At 33.8% G+C, this 23579-nt stretch overlaps 4 protein-coding genes across 10 annotated transcripts; 1 reads left to right on the forward strand and 3 right to left on the reverse strand.

Annotated features, from left to right (window-relative positions):
• Positions 1 to 2722: 2722 nt before the first annotated feature.
• C12.1 (spliceosome-associated protein CWC15) lies at positions 2723 to 4534 on the reverse strand. Its single transcript, XM_070672095.1, has 3 exons — positions 3947 to 4534; positions 3375 to 3684; positions 2723 to 3231 (listed from the first exon to the last, which is right to left on the reverse strand). The coding sequence occupies exons 1-3, from the start codon at positions 4075 to 4077 to the stop codon at positions 2989 to 2991; spliced, it is 684 nt and encodes a 227-aa protein (XP_070528196.1). The 5' UTR covers positions 4078 to 4534; the 3' UTR covers positions 2723 to 2988.
• Positions 4535 to 4701: 167 nt separating this feature from the next.
• Positions 4702 to 17466, forward strand: Ziz (dedicator of cytokinesis protein Ziz). 7 transcript variants are annotated; one of them, XM_070672080.1, is made up of 29 exons: positions 4702 to 4998; positions 5237 to 5353; positions 5660 to 5838; positions 5925 to 5994; positions 6101 to 6541; positions 6649 to 7137; positions 7276 to 7442; positions 7548 to 7709; positions 7791 to 7870; positions 8162 to 8415; positions 8488 to 8729; positions 8855 to 8960; positions 9036 to 9407; positions 9518 to 9715; positions 9823 to 9969; positions 10066 to 10252; positions 10340 to 10378; positions 10982 to 11160; positions 11269 to 11474; positions 11564 to 11971; positions 12049 to 12352; positions 12472 to 12631; positions 12750 to 12910; positions 13039 to 13368; positions 13471 to 13621; positions 13728 to 13990; positions 14101 to 14458; positions 14569 to 14860; positions 14946 to 17466. In XM_070672080.1, exons 1-29 carry the CDS (start codon positions 4813 to 4815, stop codon positions 15178 to 15180), a joined length of 6483 nt encoding a protein of 2160 aa, XP_070528181.1. In that variant the 5' UTR covers positions 4702 to 4812; the 3' UTR covers positions 15181 to 17466. The 7 variants fall into 7 exon arrangements, with proteins under 7 accessions (XP_070528181.1, XP_070528183.1, XP_070528182.1 ...); XM_070672082.1 differs by having other exon boundaries at positions 13471 to 13612; XM_070672081.1 differs by having other exon boundaries at positions 8855 to 8954.
• On the reverse strand, positions 16837 to 22955 carry LOC139111650 (probable cytochrome P450 6a14). Its single transcript, XM_070672096.1, has 9 exons — positions 22686 to 22955; positions 22177 to 22546; positions 21604 to 21941; positions 21216 to 21446; positions 20849 to 21100; positions 18290 to 18520; positions 17925 to 18176; positions 17604 to 17784; positions 16837 to 17476 (listed from the first exon to the last, which is right to left on the reverse strand). Exons 1-8 carry the CDS (start codon positions 22852 to 22854, stop codon positions 17621 to 17623), a joined length of 2007 nt encoding a protein of 668 aa, XP_070528197.1. The 5' UTR covers positions 22855 to 22955; the 3' UTR covers positions 16837 to 17476; positions 17604 to 17620.
• On the reverse strand, positions 18628 to 20558 carry LOC139111648 (probable cytochrome P450 6d4). The gene is made up of 3 exons (XM_070672093.1): positions 19574 to 20558; positions 19053 to 19422; positions 18628 to 18970 (listed from the first exon to the last, which is right to left on the reverse strand). The coding sequence occupies exons 1-3, from the start codon at positions 19740 to 19742 to the stop codon at positions 18628 to 18630; spliced, it is 882 nt and encodes a 293-aa protein (XP_070528194.1). The 5' UTR covers positions 19743 to 20558.
• Positions 22956 to 23579: the final 624 nt, after the last annotated feature.

Below are 23579 nucleotides of genomic sequence, written 5' to 3' on the forward strand. Positions count from 1 at the left end.
AATTCCGCCAAGGTGGACTCACGAGGCCAGAAGTCACTCCGCAACTTCAGATTATTTAAATAATATAACGTGAGGTGATAATATTAGTATAGAAATACGACATCGTGAATTGGGAAGAACTGCGCCAAGTAAACTGTACAGAAAACAGAAATAATATTTAATGAAAAGAAAGGCATATGTATGGCTGTCGCCAATATTTTGTAAAATAAAAAAATTGTCAATGAAATCTTTTTACTGACCTTCTCCCCTGTTTCTTTAGATTAAGTATAACGTTAAGCGTGATAGTTGAAACTTCGTGTTTTTTTTAAATAATTTATAAGCGTAGAACAGAAATATTTCGGCAAGATACATGTTTCAATGAGAAAGTATTGCGCCGTATCACAATTATAAAAAATATACGAATTGATTTTGACTTCTGGAAACACAGTGGAACGTCATTCACACGTTCCTGGATCATAGAGGTAGGACCGCCTCTGACGAACGAGTAGGCGGTTAGTATTGGCAACCAGGACTGGTCGCCGATAACTCGATTCTTTAACGAGGTGGTATCATGGTCCAGGACTAGAGGACGCGATGGCGGCTTGCAAGACCATAAAAAAATTTTCCTACGTGGGCAGCCGATATTCTCATCTTGCGAATCGTGTTCTTATTAATATAAACGAGAATAAAAGCGATCGATCACAGGGCATTCGACATTTTAAGAAATAAATATGTAATATTATCAATAAAATGACGAGAGTCGGTTTTTACAGAACGCCTCTTCGTAATTCTTATTATCCATTTCTCCCGTATGTAGCTTTTCAGCTGTGTTAAACTGAAACAATAATATTGAAATTATATCGATCACGCATTACTTGATCTTAATATCTGATGTCATTTAAATATTTAATACAGAATCATATCTACGAATTAAATCTAAAATAATTTACAGAAAACATCTACGTAATAATTTATCTCTTTATAATATTGCCTAAACAGTTTCAAAATTTGGATGCGCGCTATTAAGAGAGACATAATTGTATAAATTTACCTAGTACGTGGACGTTCGTTGCACGACATATCAGCGTGTAAAAGGAACGGCGAAGCGGCCGCCGAGAGATTAGCGGCCGGTGGTGAAAGTAAATTCAAACCGCAGATATCAAATAAAGGCGATATGAGCGGCGCGAATAAAAATATCGACTCTCGTTAACTTTTGCCAGCTTTCTCAGCGCCTATTCGAATTCTCCAGGCCAAGTTATTTCCCCGAAAATCAATCGTCCTCAGTGCCTCACGTCGAAGACGTTTGAAACCTCAAAGCCCACTTCGGATGGCCTACTATCTACGTCAAGAATTTCGACAACAAAATTCTAATCGTGATTTATAAATGTATATGCTGCACGTATTTTAATGCACTTCGGTAAATATTTTGTACGTGCGCTCCGATTCTTCAAATGCATTTGTGAAGTTTTCTCGCTGCGTCATAAAATACGTTTCTTTTTTTTCTTTGATGAGAGAAAAGATTGTGCAGGTAATTTCAGCCAAACAGATATGAAAGGAATATGGAAATGTTCACTCTTCACCTTTTCGCACCTACGGAAAAGTTACGTAATCAGTTCGTGAATTAAAAAAATGCAGTTACAAAGTTAATTCTTAAAATTGATTTTTTATCGCATTACAATACTCAGTTAAAAGAAAAAAAAACTAAAAGTAATATAATTGAAAAATTAAATTTATAAAACTGAATATTGAAATGCGAGAATTAGTTTTACAGTTTTTTTGGATTCGATATTTCTATTTCATTCTGAATTTGTCTACTAGAATTTTTTACAAATTTCTATTACAATTGGAAATTTATTTTATAATCTACAACCATATATTCTAATCGAGAAATCTTTGAATAAATTATCTAGCGTCTAATTAAGAGAATTAAGAAACTGGAAAGGGAAAGTTACTCAAGTATTATAAATGCCTTTTTGAATGATTTGTAATCCGTACCAATATCAGAATAAAATTCTATTAATAATTTTGTGTGCATTTTAATTAAAAAAAAAATATATATATATATATATATATATATATATATATATATATACCTACATGTTTATATTATGACACATCAAATTTTATTATTTACATGATACACAAAACAAGAAATAGAACTCCAGCGTGCAAATTCCTGAATACTTAACATGAATTACAGATCATTCAAAGCGGGATATGCTTCCGATTTTTACGGACGATTAGCTATTCCACCAAGCGAGATGCCTGCGTCGATCCGTGTTAATTTCGGATACGCTTTTAAGACTGTGCCATCTCTTTGTAGGATGGCTGGGCGCGTCAAGTTGGTTGGGACCATGTCTGTGTCAAGTTGGTGCCAAGAAGTCTACCGGCGCGCGCGATAACCAGCTGCACCGGTAGACTGCCTGCTGCCCGCACGCGGGTCCCCGCAAGACCCCGCGGGACCCCCGAGACCGGTTATACTTGACCCAGCGCGTGATTCGTTGTGTCCGAGACCGGATTGCGCCGTCCGCTACCGAAAAACACACACGCGCACGCAATAAGCGCGCCTCGAAGGCGCGCGGATCGCAGATACGAGTCACAGAAACGGTAAGACGGGTGGATGGATGTCGACTCGCTCCAGGGAAAGAGGAGGGACTGGATCGACAAGAATTCACAGTCAAAGATATATGAAGCTTCGCGGGATCACGGATGAGAATTTGTACACAGATAGATCACCGAGACGTTAGATTAGCTTTAATTTATTACTCAACTGTATGTCCTAACTCGAAAAGTTACAAAACCAAGGAGGCGAGAGTTCCGTTCTTTTTACCTTAACTCGAAAAAATATTTGCTTTAAGAACCTATCTCTAATACAGACGATTCCTAACGTTCCACAAACCAAGAGAACTATTGCTTAAATATTAATATTTAGACAAGTACTATTGTAAAGATCGTAATCATTTTCATTAAAAAATTATTTACAACGCTGAGACACTTATAGTCTATAAATTACTTAACATATTTTTCCATAAACTTACGATGAAATTCGCTTCGCAGAGAATCATTGATGAACACATCATGTTTTTTCTTCGGCTCAGAGCGAGCGCAATTTTTGAAAACAACGTCGTCGTCCCATCGCCTTCGTACTTTCATATCCACTCTTCCGCTCTGTGATGAATAGTTCAACAGAGGATTTCCTGAAAGAATATTTTCCATGCGTATTCGTTCCTCTTCCTGGCGTTTCTCCATTTCCTGCAAAAAGCAAAGTAGTATTTTATTAGTTTTTTTTATATTTTATTTTTTATATTATTTTATATTTTATTTTATATTTTAGAAAATAACAATGTAAAAAAAACAGACAAAATAATTTATTTATTTAATAACTCAGTACTTACCTTTTTTGCTTGTTCTGCTGCCCGCTCTTTTTTAATTCTCTGCAGTTCAGCCAAGAGTGCAGCGGTATCATCCTCGTCGCTATCAGAATCGGATTCGTCCTCATCAAGTGGATCATCTGCGTCTAAACTGGCTGCAGAAACTTGATCTACCTTTTGTCTTTTTGCACTAGACGATGCAGTCGATTCTCTGGAAGGTTCGATAGCACGACGGCCTGATGATCCTTTGTCTTTCTCAGTCCGCTCTCTTTCCTCTAATTCCTTTCTGAAGTCTCGAGTTCTTAGCTCCTCAACTGTTCCTTGACCATGCTCTCTGTTAAGAAACAAAATTAGTATTATATTGTACATTATATTTAGCTACATTTAGGGACAACTGCATCTGCTTGCCCCTTCACCGTTCCGAGCGCCCATGAAGCATTATCGCCATAACCTCAAAATAATTTTTATCAATGTAAGCGGGTGAATAGCAGTTCAAATTCTGCTTTTTTGTACATTAAATATGAAAATAATGCCAATCGTCGTAGATTATGAAAAATTAATCTGCAAAGTCGTGGTGAATTCAAATTCGCGTTTACCTATATTTAAGCTTGGTATGCGACGGCAAATCCCTGCTGCTGTATTGCTTTGAGATCGCACTGAGATCCTTCTCGCCTCTTCCTTGGCCTCCTCGGGCTGGCTCGAAGGTCGGTCTCGCCGCCGTCGTCATATTTTCGTGTGGAAATCACTTAGACAAACCTCTAACTTGTTCGGCGAACTCTGGCTGGCAAACTCTGATACACCAACGAACAAATCAACTCCAACAGACACATATAGTATATGTATAATATATAATATATGCTCTTTTCGATACTATCGACCTTTGCTAACTATCGATAAAAGCTTGAGAATTGTCGAATGGCTTCATGACAGTCGGAGCTTATCTATTAATAAAATCTCCTTTTGTAGAAAGCTCTCGCGGAGATTTTCGCTTGCGGCGTTGTCCAAGTCCTCGGCGATATTCAATTGTTAGACGCTCTTCGATAAGCATCACCGTCGGCGGACTTCGTTATTGACCGTCGTTTAGGGAAATACGCGGGAAAATGCGATTTTGCTCCGCACGCCCGATCATCCTCGCGGTTGATACCGCGACTTCACGCTGACGCACCCTAATTACACGCGTCGTGCTGATTTCGTCGAATAAAAAAAAAAAAACAACGCGCAATGCGATAAACCCGCGCGAGCTTCGAAAGAGAAAGAAAAAAAAAGGGAAAACCTCTCCCCTCCCGGGCCAGGGAGGAACTGACGGGTCAGACGGGAGCGGCGCGACGAGACGGGACGCGGACTGATGATGGCCGACGGGAGTTGGTCGCGCGATCCCGATCGATTGTGACGAGACGGGTGGTTACGGGTCGTCTGTGTTATGTGTCCGATCGTCCCCCGGCGCGGCCGGGCACGGTGACCGATGCGACCTGACGCGGTGGACGGCGCGGCGACATCAGACGGCGGCACCGAACTGAGGCCCGATCGGCGGCGCACGGTGCTGGCGAGGATGAGCGAGAGAAAGTTTACCCGCGGCCTGGGGAAGCCCGGCATGGCGGCACAGCTGCGGGAAACCGTATCCCAGGTCGTCCGCGAGAGCACAGTGCAGGTAAGGACTCATCGTCCGCAGGTCGGGTTATTTGACGGACCAGGGCGCGCGTCTCGACTCTATTATACCTGAACCCGAAAGTAAACAATCGTCGAGAGTTTGACATTCTGCTATCAACTTCTGCATCTAGCCAAGCACGAAGTCAAAGATTTCGTAGATCCTGAGGCTTGAAGTATTTTAATAATTTATATATTCGTAATTGGAGTTAATGCCTTCAGAGTACACGGTTTTTTCACAGAACAAGCCGCACTTGGTTGAACCCATCGATTTTGAGGGTTTTGTGCTAAAAAATAAGACACTGCTGCAAAATGATCCTCAGCGAGAGCTGCTGCTATATCCCCAAGATGATATTTCTGTAAGTTGCTGATGCTTTCATGCTGCTTATCTATATCAGCATGTTGCTGACATATGCCTTTCATTTATAGATAAGAGAACAAAGTGAAAGAATAGCAATAAAATATGAGATAAAATTGTGAAATACATGAAAATTCAATTAATAAATTCTTAACTTAATTCGATAAATAAGTAGAAAAATAATTAAAATTTTTTTTTTTTTAATTTTTGAATTGAATTTGAAATCTCTATTTTCCAAAATAATTATACTTATTTTATTATAAAATTCATAATTGTTATTGTCATCAAATGTTTGTTTTTCCAATAGCAAGTAGTTTTGCCGAGGAGATATCGCAGTGTGGTACCAACGGCACAACATATTACAGAATGTGAAGAAGGAGAAGAGAATCTCCTAACAAAGGAGTGTTTATCCAGTTATATATCCAATTGGAATCTTGTACATTATAAATATGCGACATATAGCGGAGGTTATCTTGAGTTGCCAAGGTATGCAAATGCAAAGCTTCAAATTAATTAAAATTTCAGAGAGTTATTTATTATTTTGTAGATTTTATTAATTCATAAATTTTCAGAATATCGAAAGCAGACGATCTTAAGGACGAAGTATATGAAATTGATACTGAAGTAGATCAGGTGGACGAGGTAATTTGCTCTTATTTTACAAGACTTATTATGCAATTAATATTGTGATTACTATACTGTTGTTAATTATTTAAAATTAAATTTAAATCTGCATATTTTTTTTCAGGACTTGACAAAAAATGACGGTATAACAAAAGAAGGTTATTTGATGAAGGGTCCTGAAATTGGTAGTACAGACAGAATGTTTGCTCATATTGGCTCGAAATCATTCAAAAGACGGTTCTGTCATCTTAGACAAGAAGTTGACGGCACTTATATACTTGAATTTTTTAAAGATGAGAGAAAAGGCGAAGCAAAACTGACGATAGTGATGGATTTTTGTACGGAAGTTGTTAGAAATTCGAAACGCGGGAGATATTGCTTTGAATTACGAATGAGCGATACTCACAAATCGTATACTTTGGCTGCCGATAACGAGGCAGATATGCAAGATTGGTTATTGAAGCTTAGTTCTGTCTTACAACATTATAAACAGCAGGAGGAAAAACGTGCTGCATCGCTAGAGAGAACTTGTAATACACCTCCGCCGTCTTCACAACCTATGCAGGTAACCAAGATATTATTATTAATTTAAAATGTTCCAATAAACATTTATACAAGGCAAGACGGAAGATAATTTTCTAGTGTTAAAATAAATTTAATATTTGATTTTAGGTTTATGGTACACTTAAAGGCCTTGAACAGAGTATGAATCCACAATTAATAAAATACTCTAGGGAAACTGACACTAGTATCGCTTTAGCAAGGAGAGAGAACAGAAAAAGACTGTTCAGCGTGTATCCTTACATACCGCATGCCAAAACGCACATAGGACAATCTGTCGATAACGTGGACCCTTATAAAGAACAATTCGGCCATAGAATCCTTGTCAAGTGTGACAGTCTTAAATTTAGACTACAAGCACCTATCGACGAAAAGGAATCTCTTTGTCAAGTGGAACCTTATCATACAGTGTTATGCCTTTTTGACGCAAAAAATGGCCGAAAACTCACGGAAAATTTTCACTTTGATATTAATCATGAGATAGTACGAGGTATGGCGAAAGAACTTAGTCCTGTAGGAATTACAACAGAAACAGAGGATATTACTCTTCCCGGGGAATTGAAAAACATTCCTTCTGACTGGATCAAATATCCGAAACAGGTATAATTATTTTAATTTAAAAAATACAAAAAAAATTATTAATATTGAAATATATATAAATATTTAAGATAAGAATTAATTAATTAGTTCAAAATTTATTGATAGAATAAAGAAGTTCGAAAATAATTACTGTTACAGGCTATATTCAATATTAGTAATCCTCATCCAGATATATTTCTCGTCGTAAGAATAGATAAGTTGCTCCAAGGAAACATATATCAGACTTCGGAGCCATATTTAAGAGCTACTAGGGATCCAAGATTGGGTTTGAAAGTGCACAAACAAGTCCGAGCATGTTGCCAAAGGTAACATAAATTTAAATATTTATGTAATATCGAATGTACCATCGAATTATTTAATGACTGAAAAAATTATATAATTATATTTTATAAGTTTTATTATTCTTTTAGACTGGGAAATTACAGAATGCCGTTTGCATGGGCTGCAAGACCACTATTTAGATTGTATAGCAACGAACTGGATACATCCTCGGATTTCCCAGCAATTTACAGACAAGAAGGTAACAAAATAAAAGACGAGGAGCTGTTAAAACTTCTTTCTGAGTACCGAAAGTATGTATTAATAATTAATATGATTTAAAGATTTCCTACGTGAACCAATCGCTTAATATGTGTACATTAATTTACTTACAGGCCTGAAAAGCTTAGCAAATTGACTGTGATACCTGGCTGGCTGAAAATTAAAGTGGAACCTATTACGGACATTCCTGACAGTGCGTAGTCAAATAATATATTTTACAATTAAATAGAAGATGCTATCTTCGATTAATTTTTGACACCTAATATTAATATTTATATAATTTTTTTTCTTTTTATATAGTATAGTAAAATATACTCTAATGATTTGTTAATTTTGAAATACGGTATTTAATTGGATTGCTAAATCTACATAAATTAATAATTGATTTAAATTTTGAAAAAGTACGACATCTCATTATTATGAAAATTATAGTCAATAGTTTCGAACGATTCCAGGTATACGATACATAAAATACGATTTCTAGATACACTGTCGACTTGCCTAGCACCGTTAAAGCCATTTCCTATTCCTCCGACGGCAGAGCCGACGATCGAGGTCGCCGAGTTCGAGAGCACATCTGAGAGAGATGTGCACCCGTACACGACATATATTAATCATCTGTACGTGTACCCGCAGACGCTCAATTTCGACAGTCAGAAAATGTTTACTCGTGCCAGAAACATAGCGTGTATCGTTGAACTCCGTGATGACGATGGCGAGAATATCAAACCTTTACGAGTACGTGATTAAAATCAACTAATTTAAAGATAAGGATATCTAAATAACTATTTATTTTTTTACAACTGATAGGTAATTTACGGGAGACCCGGTTCACCAATATTATGTCTACGAGCGTCGTGTGCCGTATTACATCACAGCGTAGTGCCTTCTTGGTATGAAGAAATCAAGATCAAGCTACCCACGAAGTTGCATGCGAAACATCATATACTATTCTCTTTTTATCATATAAGTTGTGATATGAACAAAAAGAAAGAGAATGGCGTGGAAAACTGCGTCGGCTATGCATGGGCACCTTTGCTACATAAAGGAAGGTGAGATTCGATAAATTACATAGTGATCAATAAAAATTTTAGTTACCATCAGATTTTGCTACTGGTATTTTTTAACACTTACTGATAGAAAACAAAAATTTATTTTTTATATTTACTGTATACAGACTGAACGTGGATATAGACTCGAATATCCAGGTACTGCCTGTAGCAACGCATTTACCACCAGGATATCTTTCTATACAACCCCTTGGACTAGGGAAAGGGGTAAGAGTAAGATCTACCATTGGTATTGTCAATGTATTATATAGTTGTGGCAATATGAGGATAACTTACATATTTTTGTAGAACGCAGGGCCAGATGTCACTTGGATTGATTCTCAACGACCAATTTTCACGGTATCTTTTCAATTAATTTCAACGGTATTCACACGAGATCTTCATTTGCACAATCTGTTCGTTCATGCTGAACGCATTTTGGATACAAAACCCTCAGCGACGCCCTCGGATTCGGAAACGTGCAAAATACTAAAGGCTGCACACGCGGTTCAACTAGTCACCGTTATTACGTTTCTCCCAACTATATTAAATCAATTATTCATATTGTTAACGTGCAATAACAGTCAAGAAGTTGGACTGTACGTGATCAGGGTCTTAATACATTTTATAAATATGGTGCATGAAGCTGGGCGTAAAGAAATTCTACAAGCGTACATCAAGGTAAGATTTGAAGTATATTTGATAATAAATTTTCAGTTCTAATAGCTGTTTGTTGAAACTTTGATTTACTTCGCGATTAGTTTGACTCTAACTTACTTTTTCGATTTTAGTTTGTGTTCGTGTTACCTCCATTAAAAAATGGTAACGTTGCGGTTCACGAACAATTAGCGAAGCACTTGCCAGTTTTGCTACAACCTACTAATACTGATTTTCTGGTGGTAAACAAATTCATGCATCATTCGAGCTTCTTTTTCGAAATAATGATTAAAAGTATGGCGCAATATCTACTGAGTACTAGTAGAATAAAGGTAAATTTTTAAAAGAATATTTTAAGATTTTAAAACTATTAAAATAAAGTATTAATCTCCTTGTTACGAAAGTTAATTATTTACACAGTTTATTTGTTCTTCTTTAGATGCACAGAAATGAACGATTCTCGAAAGACTATCATGAGAAAATTAAGATGTTGTTAGATGTAATTATGCCATATGTAATGACGAAGTACAGAGAAATGCCGGTGGAGACACACGAATTAAACAAAAGTCTCGCACATTTTTTAAAGGTAAATTGTTAAATATTTTAAAAGTTATATAATACATTAATATTATGAATAAATTAATATTTTCGTTATTTTAATTTTGACTATTTTGGCACACAGCGATGCCTCACATTCATGGATCGTGGTTTCGTGTTTCGTCTTATCAATTCTTATTTGGACAACTTTTCACCTGGCGATCAACGCACGCTGCACGACTTCAAATTCACCTTTCTGCAAATCGTTTGCTCTCACGAGCACTATGTGTCCTTCAATTTGCCGATGATGCAATCACGTCTTGCTTCCAGAGGTAAGCTTTTATATCATTTATATAAATAAGGATTACGACGAAAATATACTAATTAATTAAAACTGCATTGTTTCGCGTGTTTAAAAGATACTGAGAATGACACTGAGAGTGAACCAGAATGTGAGGGTACGTTTATAATTAATTCATGCACAAATATTTGTTATGTGTATGTTTTTACTTATAATTAATATCCGTTATGCATTTTCTCTTTTGCAATAATATATTTTTTTTATGTCCGTTATAATTCATAAAAGCCGTTGTTTGTGTAAGAATTGAGATTTTTCAGATCAACAAATATTCGTCCACACATTATTTGTATTTTTAGATAATCGTGCATTAAAAATTGCATATATTTTTCTATTCACACGCACCTACCACAAATATACTTAGATTACACGTACATATTGTACCCTGAATGACAGATATGGTATAAGCCGCGGCGACGACGGCTAGCATACGTAACTTTGTCGTGGTGTGCGTCGAATCTCACACGAAGCGCACGCGGAGATGTTCCGTGGAGAGCCAGTCGCCGTGGACTGAGGGAGAATACCGCCCACCACTACCTCCCTCGTCCTCGGCGGCCGAGGGAAGGGATAAAGCAAAGAAAATCACGTACGCTAGCCGCCGTCGTCGCAGCGAACGTCATATCTACCTTTCGGTGTCATGTTAGAGATACGTAGTATAGTATATTCAAAACAGGATAAAACTGAAGTATTTATTTGACGATAGATCTAATGAATGAGTATTGCCTCACGGAAGAATTTTGCAAGCATCACTTCTTAGCTGGTCTTTTGATGCAAGAAGTTAAGACTTCTCTCAACGAGATCGTACAGATTCGTAAAGTTGCCATTGGTACTTTAAGAGATCTAATGGCAAAACACGAGTTAGATGATAGGTATCAGAATAAGGTACAGCCATTAAACTTTTAAATGTTTATGATTACAAGCGGCTTTTAGCATTATTTTGAGGAATCGCATATATTGATATGTTTTTCACATTTTAAATTATTATTTCAGGGTCAACTAAGCAGAATAGCATCGATTTATATACCATGGCTTGGCATTGTATTGGAAAATTTACATCGATTGCAATCGGTAGAAGACACCGAGATTAAGATAGAAATTAAACAGAATGGCACCAACAGAGTTTCAACTAGCAGTTCGTTTCTGACAGTAAAAGATACTCTTTCTACGACCTCGGGTACACCAAAATCCATTCACAGGTACGTGTTAACAGTTAACATATTAATAAAACAATAATATGTATCTATTAATTAATTAAAAATCAAAGAGAAATTTCAATGTTACACAGATTGACTCTTCATCTGGATACTCAATCGCCTATAAGATCATCTATGCATCTACGAGATTCTACTTATTTCGCCGCCATCGCGGGTCAAGGATTAGTAAATGGTTATTCTTGCACTAGCGTTGAATCAGATACATCGTCGGTGTCCGGTGCATCTCAATCTAATATTTCCCAAGAGACCACTATCGTTAGAGAATTACCGGAAAACGGAACAAGCGAGAAAAAGAGACATTCGCGTACTTTGAGTGTAACACAATCGTCGTCTAGATATGACAAATTGCAGCCCTCAGAAGTAAAGGATATATTACTTTGTTTCCTATTTATCGTCAAGTACCTAGGTGATCATCAGGTAATTGCCTGGTGGCAACAATGCAACGATACGGAAATATTGAACTTTTTTACAGTAATTGAGTAAGTAAAGAATTTATTGTATAATTTAATTTATTAATATATATTAAATTTAATATTGTTTTTTTTTAATTTTTTAGAATGAGCTTACATCATTTTAAGTATATCGGTAAAAGACAGATAGCTGCGAATGCCACAACTAATGCTGGAAAACCTCGTACTGTTAAAGCAATGACTTTACCTGCTAGAATGGCACCGCCAGACTTTGCAACAGAGAGTCCCGTTGCAACCAGCACATTGCAACCACACAATGTAGTTACTAGAGAGAATCTGGTTGAAAATGATAGTGGCAAAGTTTATCAAGTTCTACTGGAGGCAAATATGGCAACGGAAGTTGGTCTGATTGCATTGGATTGCTTGGGTCTTTTCTGTATCCATTTTAAGGTAATTTTATATTGTTTTAGAAAATTATATTTTTTATTTAATTTAATCTAACCTTAACTAATCGATTGAAACACAACTAGCATAGCGACAAGAATGTTAATACAGTTTATTTTTGCCAGGATATTCTCTTGGCAAATGAAGGAGATAACGCAGTTATGCAAAAGTTTTTTAATATTTATTTGTCGTTTCTTCAAGTCGGTCAATCTGAAACTTTATTACGTCACGTTTTTGCTGGACTTCGAGCTTTCTTGAACAATTATTCCATCGCACTTTTCCAAGGTAATTATTCATTTTCAAGACTTTAAAATTTGAGTTTAAAAAAAAGGGCATAAATTTATAATTTTTATATACATATATATAAAGCTTGAATATATATATATATATTTTTTTTTTGTAGGCAATGCTGTGCTTTGCGGACGTTTATGTTACGAGCTGTTGCGTTGTTGTAACAGCAAGTTGAGTTCAATACGGCAAGAATCTTGCGCTTTATTGTATTTACTCATGCGCAGTAATTTTGAGTTTACTAGTCGAAAAGGATTAACTAGAGTACATTTGCAGGTATAATATTTTTAATCTAATTTTATTTATTTAAAGCTTCAAAATAAGCTATCTATTATTATATAATTATAATTAAAGTTTTTAGTCTAAGCTTTAAATATATCTCATCGTATAATTATTTCTTGTAGGTAATAATTTCAGTCTCTCAAATGTTGGGGAACGTAATTGGTCTGAATAATTCACGATTTCAAGAATCGCTATCGTTAATCAATAGTTACGCTTCCTCTGATAAAGTTATGAAAGGCACAGGTTTTCCAGTTGAGGTAAAGGATCTTAATAAGAGAATACGAACAGTTCTAATGGCAACCGCGCAAATGCGAGAACATAATAATGATCCTGAAATGCTAGTCGATTTGCAACATAGTTTGGCTAATTCTTACGCTAGCACACCTGAATTGAGGCATACTTGGCTGGAAACGATGGCTAGAAATCACGCCAGAGATGGGAATTTTTCTGAGGTATATGTTTTTACTAATTTTTATAATTTATCTTGATAAAAATCTAACGCACAAGAAAAGAATATATTTTTCTTATATATTTCAATATTTTTTATTTTTAAGGCTGCATGTTGTCAACTGCATATCGCAGCATTAATGGCCGAATATTTGAAACTACGGAAAGTTCATCCATGGGGTGCGGAGGCTTTCGATCAAATTTCTGTTAATATATCGAAAGACGAGCGTAATCTTAAACTCGATGCTGGTGAGATTTGTATGTTTTGTTAATTTCATCACGTTTTTTATGTTGGCTAGATTTTTTTGTGTTATACGCGTATGTTGAAATTAAACAGATGTGAGAGATAGTGATTTTGTTTTAGGCATTCAAGATATCCACTATAATGAGAGCTTACTTCTAGAGCAATTAGAAGTTTGTGCCGATATGTTGGAGAAGGCTGAGCGCTTCGAATTGCTTGGGCATTTGTATCGTTTAATAGTTCCTATATATGAAAAGAAAAGAAATTACGAAGCCCTGGCTAACTGTTACTCGCATTTGGCGCAAGCCTGTAATAAAATAGTTGAGGTAACACGAACTGGAAAAAGATTACTCGGAAGATTCTACAGAGTAGCATTCTTTGGCATGGTAAAAAACATTATTAACACAGAGTATATTTTTATAATTCAGAAAGTTTGATATAACATATTAAAATTAAGATTGATTAAAATGAATTTAATACTTATATTATTATTTAGGCATACTTTGAAGAGGAGAATGGACAAGAATATATTTACAAAGAACCAAAAGTGACGTCGTTATCTGAAATATCGGAACGTCTATTACGTTTGTATAACGAAAAATTCGGATCTGAAAATGTTAAAATGATAATGGATTCTATACCGGTTGACGTAAGTGAGTTAGATCCCAAGATAGCGTATATTCAAGTAACGCACGTCACACCATACTTTGAGAAGATAGAATTAGAAGTGCGACAAACCGAATTTGAGCAGACTCATAATGTGTCCTGTTTCATGTTTGAAACGCCATTTACTAAGGAGGGTAAAGCTAGAGGTAGTCCGGAAGATCAGTGGAAACGTAGAACTATTCTCACAAGTATGATTAAACATAAAATTTTAGTAATCTAATAATCGAATTATTTATTTGAATATCTAAGATTTTAATTTTTAAAAAAGGTGCTAAAAAAATTTATATTTATTTTGCAGCACAATATGCTTTTCCGTATGTGAAAAAGCGTATCGGAATTGCAGAGAAACGCATAGTTGAGCTCAGCCCTATTGAAGTTGCTTTGGATGAGATGAGACAACGTGTACAGGAATTAGAAGATGTTGCTTTAATCGGACCGACAGACGTAAAAAAGTTACAATTACGTCTCCAAGGTAGTATTTGTGTAACAGTAAATGCCGGTCCTTTAGCCTATGCCTCTACATTTTTGGATCCCGCATTATCTCCACAATATCCGGATGATAAAGTAGAAGAATTAAAGGACGTTTTTAGGTTTGTTTTATCGTTGCATTTTACACAATTTTTTATATGTGTGATTTTTTTATGCAGAGTTATTTATAAAAATATGTGATTTCAGGGAATTTGTTAAAATATGTTATACAGCACTGCAAATAAACAGTAAACTGATCACGTCAGATCAACACGAGTATCAAGAAGTGTTACGTGAAAATTATCAAAAACTGTGCCAGAATTTGTCGATTTTGTTTGGAGAACCGATATGGCCAGACGAGCAAGTAGGAAACTTCAAACGCAATAGCGCTGCTTTATTCAGCGTTATTAGCGGTGCTAACAATCATACCAGTACAGCCTAAGTCAATAATTTTAAAATTTATCCAATAGACCTCCAGCCTAACCTCAAATTTATTTACCATTTTTTAGTATAATACTAGATTCTATAAAGTGCGCACTTTGCGCGAATTATTTACTATTTATTCTTTCTTAAAGAAAGTCGTTTTACATTCAACAATTTTCGACCACTACTTTGCTCCTTGCTAAACTCTCGTTACATCGCTAACATTTTGCTTGATTCTTGACATCGAGAAATCTCGGAATTAATACGGATTTATCATTTTATATACTTTGAGTTTTTCAACCATATTTTATATGCTTCGCGTTCCTTTAAATGACATATATTGCATACAGTAAGCAGTGCACAGTTAACGTTCAAAATAATAAAATTAAGCTAACATTTATTTTGGTGACACCAAATAAACCAAACGAGAAAATTAATCTACATTGCGGAAAAGCGATAATAATTAATAAATTTAATTCGATATAACACGGCTTCTTTAAGACAGGATATTTAATGTTCTTCCAAACATACAAGACTCCAAATGCAAGTTTGCAAACTATTTATATCAAATATTAATGCCATAAACTACTATTTTATGTCTTGAAGAAAAATTAACGTATTAACCCTTTTATTAATTTTATTTTTTTTGTGATTTGATTGACTCATTAAATAGCGTGCGTCTCAATGCGTTACAATCGCCACAGAAGACAAGACGTTACATGTTAAAAATTCTTTCGTGATACTGTCAAATGGAAAGATAATTGGATAAAAATATGCGCTAGATAGCTTTTGCTAACAAAAATGGGAGTAATAGCTAGCTTTTCTTCGTTGTATAAAATAATAGCTATATATTTTTATTCTCTTTAACGTGTCATGTACGAATCTATAATCAAGTGTCTATACCAATTGTGTAACTTGCACTGAAATAATGGAGAAGACTCTAATCACTGCCAGATCTTTCAAATGGGACGTTTACGAATGTCCCAGGAAGATCCTTATTAAAAGAAATACGTAAAAAAATTGTAATCGATTTGTAATTGTAAAAATTTCAACAAAGCCAATGATGATTGCTTATAAAAAATTTACAATGTTGATGTTGTAGTTTCATAAGCTGCGATTCAACTAAATTATTAAGAATAACTATTCATATACCAGGGCATTTATATAATATAATCTACGGCGAGTAAAAATGTACTCTGGTACACCTCAGTTCTTTCACTATGGATAATGTTAGTCCATAAGGCATTTATATTTGATGTCCGTATATAATCGACTTTATTAAGATTTTTATTCTCGTACTTTTATTAATTAGGAAAAAAACTATATCCTAATTAATAAATTGATAAAAATTATTTAATGAAATAAGAAAAATTATTAATTAAATGTTTTTTTTTATCATTGTTTTATAATTTTACATCTAACAAATGTAGGCAGACTTTAATTGCTGTTTATCTTTTTTCGCTTTATTCACGAACACTGAATATACGGATAAACTTTTTTTTTTTATTCAGTGCTCATTGCAATATGCATAGGTGATTTATGAAATACGTACCTAGATGCTTTATGTAAAAATACTTGTACATATATCACTTGATTAATTTCTTGCGTGCGTATAAGTGCTGTGTAGTCGGTTGTTTTAGAAATATTGAAGGGAAAGTATTAGATCTTTTAATGCTATAGTTCATCGAATATTTTATTCAGCAATTGTGTGAACTTACGTATGCGCTTGCACACTATTAGTAGTACAAAGATACAGATTGAGTAACTTCTATGCCAATTATTGGAATTTATAGAGAATGAAATGAAAGTTTGTTTATATATTTTAGAAGGAAAGAAAAGACTGTAGCATTACACATAACTACAGTTTATCGATGAGAAACAAGTCCGACCACTTTGATACCTTACAAATACGCACAAAAGTGATGTTACATATTGACCATTTTTTGTGAAAATGCGATATAAAGTTTAATAAATGGAGGGAGCGAAAGATAAGGAGAGAATGGAACGTATGTGTGAATTTTTTTGTGTAAACTGCGAAATTGATGCGGATATCACAGATTAGTATAGTAACAGCTTTAAGAATGAATATTATATGCATAGTGAGAGACATAGAAATTTTTAAATACACTTCGAAAGTAATGATTTAAATAATCTTTTCACATAATTAAATGTGCACAGATGTAAACATAAAAAAAACAGGGAGTGCTTGTTTAATTATAACATCTAACGCAGTGTCTTTTATTAATAATTTGCGAAAACTTTTTCAGATATTCCGCAAGAATCGAACTGAAACTTCATGTAGAATTTATAACAACCTGTTTTAAATAAATATATAAAATAAAGTTTAGTAATATGTAAATATAAATGTGTATATACATTTTCTTATATACATAAATAAATTACATACATAATTTTAATAATTTGAAACTAAGTTAAACTTACGTAACAGGGTGGTTATTTTATCGGGGCTCAATAATAAGATGCACATTGTCCTTTGCTGCAAGAATCAAACTTTCTTCTTTGAAGACAATTGGTACCGAAGTTCGAGGGTGAAGTTTGAATTTATATTTTAACAAAAGATTGACAAGTCCAACTTTTGTTTGAATGTAGCCAAAACGCGCACCTGAAAATTAATTTATATTAATATAGAATATCTACCAAACAATTTTATGACAGCTCCTAATAATAAGCTTGACAAACATTTATTAAAAACATTTTATTACAGAAAAGGATTTAATTTTAATTAATTAATTTTCTTTTTACCAATGCAGACTCTGGGGCCTTCTCCGAATGGTAAAAAGGCGTAAGGATCTCTTTCTGCTACCACATCCGCATTGAATCGTTCAGGATTAAATTTATCCGGGTCCGGATATATTGATGGATCTCGATGAATGCCAAGTATTGGTATAGTTATTGCTGTTCCCTTCGGCAAATGAACGTTTACTATCGGTAGATAGACGTCTTTAGTACAAATACGATTCAGTATTGGAAGAGGTGGATATTTCCGCAAAGTCTCTAAAATATTTAAACCACACAAAAATTAGAAGAAAATGTTTTACATTAAAATACAACGATTCATTAAACGTACGCATAAGTAGTAAAATACTTTTGACGTTTAATACACTTACCATTTATTACTTTGTGAAGGTATGTCATCTCATTTATAGCGTCATAAGTCAATTCGCCATGCTTTGTCAAAATTTCGTCGATTTCCTTACGAACTTTGTCTTGTACATCGTGATGTTGAGCTAATTCGTACAGCGCAAATGTCGCCGTCGTTGAAGAAGTCTCGAAGCCCGCTGCGAAGAAGACGTAGCTTTGCGCAGCTGCTTCAAGCATAGTAAGTTTACTTACAGTTGCTGCAAATAAATAATAATGTTGTTAACAGCTATATAGAAATCCATTAAACATATTTAATTATTAAATGGATATTGTAAGAATTATTAATATATATTATGTGTGTAAATTAACATGATTCATCGGTTGTCTTCTTGTCACCGTCAGATTCAACAAAGCCCTTCTCCATAAGTTGAATAAGCAAGTTCATAAAGTCATGTTTTATGATCTTATGAGTCTGCCTATATTCCACAGTTTCTCGAAAAAGTTTCGTATAAAAGCGAATAATTCCTCGGTCTGTGAAAGGAATAAAAAGCAAATTCATAATTTGAGGCACAAACAGAATTATAGCGATCCAAATAGGATTTGCCTCAAATATTTTTTTTCTGTGGTCACGGTATACGTTATCTGGGTCCTGGATGCAATTGGATTTAATACCAAATGCGGTTGACATAATTACATCCGTTGAATACCTATTAACGAAGAAAATCATATAATATTTATGTATGCCTTCTACATTACATCTGCCAGTGTTGTATAAATTCGAACTTTTACCTCGCAAATATGTCTTTTATCTCAATGCAATCTCCCATTTCTGCTTTGCATTCCAAATGTTGTGCCAGTTCTTCGCCAAAATTTTTCAAGATTGAAAACATTTGTTTTATTTTTCCCGAAGTAAAAGTGGGTGTCAGCTTGACACGCATATTTTTCCATTTTTTTCCGCTCATCAGAAATAAATGGTTTGTTAATGGATCAATTTTTTCATTCATGTATATTCCTCGGTCATGAAAACTTGTAAATTCCTTTATTAACACCATTCGAACAAGTTCAAGATCGGCAATTACTAAATTTGGTTTAAAAAATGAATATATCCCAATGATTTGATGACTCTTATATTTCATGTAAATGTCATGAAAAAGTACACCTGTTAAATAATTTTCTTATTTAATTATATTTTTTTAGAGCAAAAGCATAATTAACGATATAATGCATTATTAATATAAAAATATACTAAAAATTTACTTTATGAAAAAATAATTAATTAATAGAACGTAATATTTCCAAATTAGACTTGCCTGCTGTTATTTTTCTAGTTGTGAGAGGTCCCATATTTCCTATTGGTACTACAGGTTTAATATAGAAAATACCTCTCTTGTGCCAGAAATTATATATTACAAATTTAAAATAAATATACAGAATACTTAAGGTGACAATAGTAGCCCCAATCAGTTCCGCGAGTACCATTGTGAATTTTAAATCTTATAGTGACAAATGTTTTTACGCTTACGTCAAATAATATTTAACAAAATGTATGTGTTTAAAAATAAATTTTAAAGCTTTTGTTGGACCAAACTATAAATTATGATTTTCATGTCACTATTTTTATTAATTTTTCAAAACTGTTATTATTTAAAAAATTAACTGTTTAAAAAATCTTTTAACTTAGCTATGCATTGCACGTCTTAATCACATCACGTTATTGCCACAACTAAGAATATGCAGCAGATTATATTGCAAAATGTTTTTAAAGTGTAATCTTATCGTAAATGTAGTTACATAATAAATGCATACTGAAGCTGAATAACTTTAAAAATATGTATAATGTGCTGAGTCACAGTTACGTTATCTACCAAGAAAAGAAATCTTAAAAGTACAGTCGTAGATAGAAAGGTGACAATAATTTTCTTTGTAATGAGTAAAGGGACACGCTTTTAATAATAGAATGCGAGCCGCTACATTCACTTATGCTCAATACATAGATATGACGCTGTATATGTATTGTGTGGTATTTTTAAACTTATTTTTTAAAACATGTTGCAATCTTTCTATCCACAACTGTACATGTCATATTTTTGCGCACATTTTAGTATAATAACAACCCGTCGCCAAGAAGTTATAGAAATTGCAGATTAAAAAGCTCCAGCACCGCGGGAGTAACATTATAATTCTGTATTTACATCGTTTCTTTTTTTAATCATTACTTAAAATTATGTTCTTTTAAATTAATATTAATTAAATTAAATTTAGAATTATTTTTAGGCTACATAAAAACGCAATTATTTAACGCGGTTTGATAATCAAATGTACACCGCCTTTTGCTGCGAGAACACCACTACTCTCTTTAAAAACTATCGGGACATGAGTTCGAGGATCAAGATCAAATTTATATTTCGACAACAGATTTACAAGTCCGACTTTCGTTTGCACGTAGCCAAATCGTGCGCCTGAAAATTGATAACAAATATTAATACCAAATTTATTATATATATAAATTATATTAATACCACATAACAGACATTTTTTATAATAAAAGTTTTTATGTATTAAGATAAATTAAATGCACTTCTTACCGATGCAGATGCGAGGACCTTCTCCGAATGGCATATAAGCGTAAGGATGTCTCTTTTTTACTGCGTCTGTGTTAAATCGCTCGGGATCAAACTTTTCTGGATCTGGATATATCAATGGATCATGATGCAATCCATATACTGGTATAGTTATTGCTGTTCCCTTCGGCAAATGAACGTTTACTATCGGTAGATAGACGTCTTTAGTACAAATGCGATTCAGTAACGGAAGAGGTGGATATTTTCGCAAAGTCTCTAAAATAAAAAAAAAATAAAATATATTAGAAGAAAAACGTTCTACATTAAAATGTAACGATTCATTAAACGTACGCATAAGTAGTAAAATAATTTTAACGTTTAATGCACTTGCCATTTATTACTTTGTGAAGGTATGTCATCTCATTTATAGCGTCATAAGTCAATTCGCCATGCTTTGTCAAACTTTCGTCGATTTCCTCACGAACTTTGTCTTGTATATCGTGATGTTGAGCTAATTCGTAAAGCGCAAATGTCGCCGTCGTTGAAGAAGTCTCGAAGCCTGCTGCGAAAAAGACGTAGCTTTGCGCAGTTGCTTCAGTCATAGTAAGTTTACTTACAGTTGCTGCAAATAGAGAAAATTATATTTAATTTCGTTAATAATTTTAGGTAAAACATGTAAAAAAAAAATTATAAAAAATTTAATATATATTGTAAAAAATATTTTATATGTATATTCTGTAATAATAAAATAAAGTATGTGCAAGTATGTAGGTACTAACATGGCTCGTCGATTCCGTTCTTGTCACCGTCGGATTCAACGTAGCCCTTCTTCATAAGCTGAATGAGCAGATTCATAAAGTCATGTCTGACGACGTTATGCTTATCTCTGTATTCCACATTCTCTCGAAACATATTCATATAAAAGCTGCTGACTTCTCGGGGTGTCAGAGAAATAGAGAAGAACTCCAAAATTTGCGGTGCAAACATAAACAAGGCGATCCAAATGGAATTAATATCAAAAATCTTTTTTCCCATGCTGCGATATTCGTTATTCGGTTCTTCGATGCAGTTAGACTTAACGCCAAATGCTGTTGTCATGATCACATCTGTGGTATATCTATTAATTAGACGAACATTACATTTCATTAAACTTTAGTAGATTTTGTGGAACTAAACTAAATAAATATCTTTTTACAAAGGGAGCAGTTGTAAAGTCTAAAAACTGAATAATCAATTGCTAACTATCTTACAATTAGTAATATTAAGATTTTGTATTTTTTTTTTAATCCTTAATTTTTATAAATTATTTATCTTTAAATTAAATTAAAAATCAATTTTTAAAAGACATTAACCTTGCAAATATATCTTTTATATCGATAGAGTCCTTCATCTGTGCCTTTACTTCCAGATATTTTGTAAGTTCATCGCTAGATTCTTTCAAAACCGTAAACATTTGCTTAATTTTTCCTGACGTGAAAGTGGGTGTCAACTTGACACGCAAATTTCTCCATTTCTTTCCGGACAATGCAAATAAGTTGCCCATCAATGGATCAATCTGCTCGTTGCAAAACACCCCGCGGTCATGAAAAGTTGAGAATTCCTTAGTTAATACCATTTGAATAAGATTGAGATCGGCGATTATTAAATTGGGTTTATGAATTGAGTACAATCCGATCACGCGGTGACTCTTATGTTTCGAGTAGATCTCATGCAAAAATATGCCTGTAAATAAATGTCGTTCTTCAATTAATCAAATTTTATTTCTTTAAGTAAATATCAAATAATTAACAACAGTAATATCTATAAAATGAATAATATGTTCGTAATAATGAAACATGAGGTAATTAATGAAAATACATACCAATTTGCTTTCTTCCAATTAGAAGATTAAATATATTTCCAATTGGCACAACAGGCTCAAGGTAGAAAACACCTTTGTCACTCCAAAAATTAAAAATCGCAAATTTAAAATAAATATACAAAATGCTCGAGACAACGATAGCAGCCCCGATTAATTCCGCGAGCACCATTGTTATTTAAATTATAGTCTTAAACAATTTGTCTAAAATGTAAAAGATGTTATAAAATTATAACAGTAAAAAAAATTTAATAAAAACATTAATAATAAAATTATTTTACACTCTTAAAATTTATGACATACTATTTGCGATACGTAATTAATTAATGTTTAGCAGTTCACAACTTGTATAAAAGGTTCTTAGACATTTAACGAGAGAACTCTTCAATGATATCTTAGTTCAACTGTATCATGTGTCTTTCTTGCAGTACTATTCTGCAATATGTAAAGTAAGTGCGTGTCTTCGTTAATATCTTATCGACTACCAAGTGGTACTTGACAAATCTTTTAAATTGTTGTTTGTAGTTCGTTATTGCATAACATACTTGCGACAATGATTAATTACAATTATGCCGAATATGCTAAGTCACTTCTGCATTGCTAATACATAGAGAAAATAAGTCTACAATTTAAATAATTGCTTTACTTTGTTACGTAAGATTAAAATATCAAATATGAGTGACAATATTAAACACCATAATGCCCAGCATTAACTTAATTTTTTTTTGTTTTATCTCAACTATTTTCTACTTAAAATTGATATTTTGAATCTTTTTGTAACAGTATGAAAACATTACTATAATTAAAACTAAAAATAATTGAAATTAATATAACTGCCGATAAATAAATTAACGAACGTTTCTGAATTATGATCGGCAAACATGTCACTGTAAAATG

The sequence above is a fragment of the Cardiocondyla obscurior genome, linkage group LG24 (genome assembly GCF_019399895.1).
Source record: "Cardiocondyla obscurior isolate alpha-2009 linkage group LG24, Cobs3.1, whole genome shotgun sequence".
NCBI classification, from domain to species: Eukaryota; Metazoa; Arthropoda; class Insecta; order Hymenoptera; family Formicidae; genus Cardiocondyla; species Cardiocondyla obscurior.

What these genes read in the sequence shown, in the direction of transcription:
- C12.1 (XM_070672095.1), bottom strand. Translation starts at nt 4,077, where the DNA reads ATGACGACGGCGGCGAGACCGACCTTCGAGCCAGCCCGAGGAGGCCAA. An exon ending in CATACCAAGCTTAAATATAG is followed by an intron (nt 3,685 to 3,946) that starts GTAAACGCGAAT and finishes GTTTCTTAACAG; the next exon opens with AGAGCATGGTCAAGGAACAG. An exon ending in CAGCAGAACAAGCAAAAAAG is followed by an intron (nt 3,232 to 3,374) that starts GTAAGTACTGAG and finishes TGCTTTTTGCAG; the next exon opens with GAAATGGAGAAACGCCAGGA.
- Ziz (XM_070672080.1), top strand. Translation starts at nt 4,813, where the DNA reads ATGCGACCTGACGCGGTGGACGGCGCGGCGACATCAGACGGCGGCACC. An exon ending in AGAATATCAAACCTTTACGA is followed by an intron (nt 8,416 to 8,487) that starts GTACGTGATTAA and finishes TACAACTGATAG; the next exon opens with GTAATTTACGGGAGACCCGG. An exon ending in GACTAGGGAAAGGGGTAAGA is followed by an intron (nt 8,961 to 9,035) that starts GTAAGATCTACC and finishes ATATTTTTGTAG; the next exon opens with AACGCAGGGCCAGATGTCAC.
- LOC139111650 (XM_070672096.1), bottom strand. Translation starts at nt 22,854, where the DNA reads ATGGTGCTCGCGGAATTAATCGGGGCTGCTATCGTTGTCTCGAGCATT. An exon ending in AATTGGAAGAAAGCAAATTG is followed by an intron (nt 22,547 to 22,685) that starts GTATGTATTTTC and finishes ATTTATTTACAG; the next exon opens with GCATATTTTTGCATGAGATC. An exon ending in CCTTCACAAAGTAATAAATG is followed by an intron (nt 18,177 to 18,289) that starts GTAAGTGTATTA and finishes TAAATATTTTAG; the next exon opens with AGACTTTGCGGAAATATCCA.
- LOC139111648 (XM_070672093.1), bottom strand. Translation starts at nt 19,742, where the DNA reads ATGGTACTCGCGGAACTGATTGGGGCTACTATTGTCACCTTAAGTATT. An exon ending in AACTAGAAAAATAACAGCAG is followed by an intron (nt 19,423 to 19,573) that starts GCAAGTCTAATT and finishes ATTATTTAACAG; the next exon opens with GTGTACTTTTTCATGACATT. An exon ending in ATAAAAGACATATTTGCGAG is followed by an intron (nt 18,971 to 19,052) that starts GTAAAAGTTCGA and finishes CTTCGTTAATAG; the next exon opens with GTATTCAACGGATGTAATTA.